We start from the raw sequence: 4,927 nt of genomic DNA on the forward strand, positions 1-4,927 counted from the left end.
CTTCTGTGTGTGTGTGTGTGTGTGTGTGTGTGTGTGTGTGTGTGTGTGTGTGTGTGTGTGTATACACTCCACAGCAGGCTCGTGGGGGTCCGAGGACACTTGCGGGAGTCGGGTCCCTCCTTCCACAATCAGGTCATTAGACTTAGCAGCGAGCACCTTTACCAGATGAACCTGCAGCCAGCCTGAGTGTTAAAGCAAACCCCTGAACTACCTCTGGAAGTGGAGCTGCATGGTATTTTAGTGGATCTTGTATTGTGCTTCTAGGTTATTTTATATAGCATACAAATGATAATACATGATTACAATATGGCATTCTGATTGTCGTGTAATAATATATGGTGATGTTTAAATTTCATCTGGAGTTTATCAGGCTCTGGGGTTTTAAAAGATTTTCATCTAAAATACAATGTTAAGTTACTTCTTGTAAATTGGAGATGGTTTTTATTGTTGCCTTGGAGTTGTAAGAAGGCCAGGTAAGGTAAGATGCTCGGTGTTATCAGTTTACTTTAGCATTACTGTGACCGAACTGTCTGGCAGAGACAGCTGTAGAATCTTGGCTCAGGGTTTCAGATGAGTTTCGGTTGGTCCACTTCCCTGGAAAGGACAGATGCCATCTGGGGCAAGGCTCTTGTGAGAAGAATCAGTTCCCATGGCGGCAGACCAAGAAGCAAGCTGGGACCGGGTGCAGGGAGAGCCCTCCCAGGCCTGCCCCTTGAGGTCATTCTAGCAGCCTAAAGAAAGCCTTACATGGCCTTTGAAATAGTGCCACCGGCTGGGAGCTGCGTGCTCAGCCCTCAGAAACAGTTCAGAGTCTGAGTGTAACTGTATGCTATAGCTTTGCTGCGTCTTGTTGGTTTTGGAGTTAAGATCTTAAACTTTAACTTTGAACTCTCTTCTTCGTAGTCCCGTCAGTCCCCCCGCCCCCACCTCAGCCTCTGGTGCACCTATCTTTGTTATCTTGTTTTGTTTTTTGGGACAGGGTTTCTCTGCGTAGCCCTGGCTGTCCTGGAACTCACTCTGTAGGCCATACTGGCCTTGAACTCAGAGATCCAGCTGCTTCTGCCTCCCAAGTGTGGGATTAAAGGTGTTTGCCACCGTGCCCAGCTAGTTTTGCTGTTTTTTTGTTGGATTTCCTGCTGATTTGGGGGCTTCTGTGGTTCCCTGTGGATTTTAGAATTTGGGAATGTAATAGAAGTCAGGAAGCACTACAGATGAATAAAAGCATCTAAATTAGGACCTACAAGGTCCTGCCTAAGACTTACTTATTAATCCACTAAAATCTAGGGTGTCCATTTCAAAGACAGTGGGGAGATTATGAAAGGTACAGGAGACTGGAGGCCGAGTGCCACGCGTCTCTGGCTTTAGCACACGATTTAATAAAATTTCTCTCCTTAAAGAGTAGGAGTTACAGGAAGGAAACACAGATGGACACGCTTGTCCTCGGGAAGAGCGCTGTCTCTCCATCTGCAGGGTCTCGGCCTTTACCACAATAGCACAGGAGCTGTTTCTCCTGGTGAGCCATTCTAAAGGCTCAGAAGGGGTCATCTTTAAGGTTGCAAGAACCTTTAGAAGTAGTGAGGTTTTCCAGTTAAGTTGGTATGTGTGTAGATTAGAGAACAGTAAGACATACATACACACACAAAGTAAAGTAAATATGATAAACTAAACTAATCTTACCGTTTTGTGAGCTGAGTGTGGTGGCACACACCTTTAATTCTAGGTCTTGGAAGCAGAGGCAGGCGGTCTCTGAGTTTGAGTCCAGCCTGGTCTACAGAGAGAGTTCCGGGCTAGCCAGAGCTACGTAGTGAGACCTTGTCTCAAAAACCAACAGATAAAGAAGTCAAAACAACAGCAAGAGCTGTTGTGAAGTCTGTGAGCACAGCCGTGGAAGGGGGAGAAGACAGGCACCATTGACTTGGCATTGAAACCTCCTCCCTCATTTCCACAGAAGGTGCTCAGAACGCAGAAGAACCGGGTTTGTACTAGCTTCAGGAAATGTGTTCATGTCTCCAGACTCACCCAACCGTGCGTGATGGAGAGCCCTTGTCTCCCGCAGGATGTCAGGAGTCAGAGTCGCTCTTACCAGAGACTGAGATGTGGTAGACCACGCTCAGAGGATGCCCAGCTGTACCCGCCATCCCCTGGGGTGACTGGAAAGTGAACATGTCTATCTTTTCTTACATCATTCCACATTTAGTGACCCGAATAGGAGTTGTGAAGCCCCCGTTTGGGTCATAAGTAATGGTATCAGTCATTTAGTGGTAAAATCTATAAGTCTCTTTCATGAAATAGAAGCATAAGTATTTTGAGGTAAGTTGTGTGGGTTACTCTTCCTCTCTTGTCCCATAGGACATTTTACATTTGTATGAGAGCAGTTAGACATTCTCAGAGGAGGGTGGTTCACTGGTCACCATCTCTCTCTGTCAGCCTGGCAGCCGTCAGAGCGTCCATGCTGATCCTGGAGAATGTGAAGCATCTCCTTCAGCGTCCCGTGTGGATCAATGCTGATATTCTTCCTGGGCCAAACGGAAGCAGCAAAGTCGTGGATGCCAAAGCCTTTCTAGACACCGTGACGTCTTCCTTTCCAGATGTGACCTTTTCCTTGGGTTGGACAACAGGCTGGCATCCTGAGAAAGTCAATGAAGGTGGTAATTCTGATCAGGTGTTTACTGTTGGTTGAGTTAAAGTATCCTCCAGTTGTAAAAGCTGCACACGCTTTCATACAGAGCTAAAAAGTCCATCCCACACAGCCTGAGGGCCTAAAGGAAAGACGTGACCCTGTGGGGGCGGGAGGAGGGCGCGGGGTATGTGTGTGTGCCCTTCCTTCAGTTACCCCTCATAGGCCCCGATGACGTCTGTCCACACACCTCCATGGAAGCGTGTATTTGCAAGCTGTAGTAGAACAAAGGTGTGTCTGCACCCGCTGTGAGCAATCGCACGTTGGTCCGTGCAGATGGGTAATGGCCTCTGGCTCACTTTCCCACACCGTGTACAGCAAACTCAGTGTCAGAAGAGCGAGTGTGGCTGAGGACACAGCTCTGGCCCTGAACATTTCCCTGTTGTTGGGCAGCTTGATGGTGGAGGACTTGATTGGCAAGAGCCAGGGCTTCAGCCAGCACCACTGAAGCATAAATAAAAGCCATCTTTTCCTTGCATTGCTATGTTTTAATTTACTGGGAAGTAAGTGAGACTTTGTGAACTTTCTAGGATCTCATCTATAAATTCGTCACAGAGTTGTCTTTTTCTGGGTAATTTGGTCTTTTAGTTAATTGACTACCAAGATTGCAATCCAAAATGTACCATTCCTTCCTTCTCACTTCAGGCTACAGCTGGACAATGGTGAAAGAGATGGCCTACATATGCCGTGGACTGACCCAGCCTGTCACGTTTCCTGTCAGGGCGGCTTTGGTCAGGCAATCTTGTTCTCAGTTGCTGTGGCTGTTGAAGAGATCAAACAGGTATGAATTATCATCATACCAGCCTGCTGTGTGGCTGTGCTAGTGTTTGAAGAGATCAAACAGGTATGAATTATCACCATACCAGCCTGCGGTGTGGCTGTGCTAGTGTTTTCTTGCAATCCCAGCCCCTGTGCAGTGGAAGCAGAAGGATTAGAAATACAAGATAATTTTCAACTACAGAGGGAATGGAGGCTAGCCTGTGCTACACAGACTCTATCTAAAAGGAAAAAAACATGACATAATAAGTATTAAAGGACTGTGTAAGGAAGAGAAGGAATGAAAACTGGTGTGCTCGGCAGTTTCCCTTCTCAGCAGACCTGAAGAGCAGCAGCCTTTACTCCACTGTTTCTGCATGTAGTGCTTCCAGGTAAATGTTGTCATCTTTTAGTTATAAGCTAAAAATGTAGTTTGTCTTTGAATATTACCATTACATAAATATTTTTCATACAAAACTTTAATCTTTTGATATACAATGAAAAAATTAGTTGGGGCTGGCAATATGGCTCTGCAAGTACACGTTTGCCACAAAGGCCTGTTGACCTGATTTCATTCCCTGGGACCCATGTAATGTAGAAAGGGAACTGACTCCACAGTGAGTGTACATACACACACAAAACAATAATAATGATATAAATATACATTTTGAGGGCCGGAGAGATGTCTCAGTGGTTAAGAGCCAGTGCTGCTCTTGCAGACTGAGCACAGTCCCAGCCCCTGCGTCAGATGACTCTCAGCTGCCTGTGGCCCCAGCTCTAGTGAGATCCTCCAAAGGGCACCTGCACTCACCTGTACAAACTTATTAAATGTTAAAGTATACTCTAAAGGTACAAATACTAGAACACCATGGGGACTACTTTTTTGGGTCAGTAGAAGCCCAGAAGTCAACCCAAAGCTGTCCCAGAACTTAGTGTGGGTTATTCAATGGCAATGCAGCCATCAAAGCAATGGTCTAATAACTAGGATAGTACCAGTTATCTATCTATAAAAAGCTATGTTTACCGTCTTCCTTAGTCTTTTTGCCAAATATATCCCCATTGAATTAACACTTGAATATTAAATGAAGAATAGACAAGGATGACTTTAAAAAAAAGATTTACTTATTTTATTTTATGTGTATGTGTGTTTCACTTGTATATCTGTGTGTGTACTGTGTGCCTGCCTAATGCTCACAGAAGCCATTAAAGGGTATCAGGTCCCCTGGAACTGGAGTTACATGGTTGTGAGCCACCTGTAGGTGCTGGGAACTAAACTCGGGTTCTTTACAAGAGCAGCAAGCGTTCTTTACCACTGAGCCATCTCTCCTCCAGCCCCGAAGTCAGCTTCTTAGTGTAGTTTCAGATGGTGTTAAAGGAACCAAGTGTAGAAACCATTAAATAAAATTTTGAACACATAAAAATAAGGAACTCTAGAAAAGGGGCTAGAGAGATGGCTCAGAGGTTAAGATCATTGCCTGCTCTTCCAGAGGTCCT

The 4,927-nt window shown here is 45.4% G+C and overlaps 1 protein-coding gene across 4 annotated transcripts in view; it reads left to right on the forward strand.

The window, feature by feature from the left end:
• The window catches only part of Fam151b (family with sequence similarity 151 member B), a 34,723-nt gene that overhangs the window by 12,686 nt on the left and 17,110 nt on the right, over positions 1-4,927 (forward strand). For all 4 annotated transcript variants that reach the window (XM_005356502.2, XM_026783833.1, XM_013349656.2 and 1 more), the window contains exons 4-5: positions 2,428-2,645; positions 3,323-3,458. In XM_005356502.2, coding sequence (XP_005356559.1) covers positions 2,428-2,645; positions 3,323-3,458 — 354 coding nt within the window. The remainder of the gene's footprint in view (positions 1-2,427; positions 2,646-3,322; positions 3,459-4,927) is intronic.

Source organism: Microtus ochrogaster, chromosome 19 (genome assembly GCF_000317375.1).
Source record: "Microtus ochrogaster isolate Prairie Vole_2 chromosome 19, MicOch1.0, whole genome shotgun sequence".
Classification (NCBI taxonomy): Eukaryota; Metazoa; Chordata; class Mammalia; order Rodentia; family Cricetidae; genus Microtus; species Microtus ochrogaster.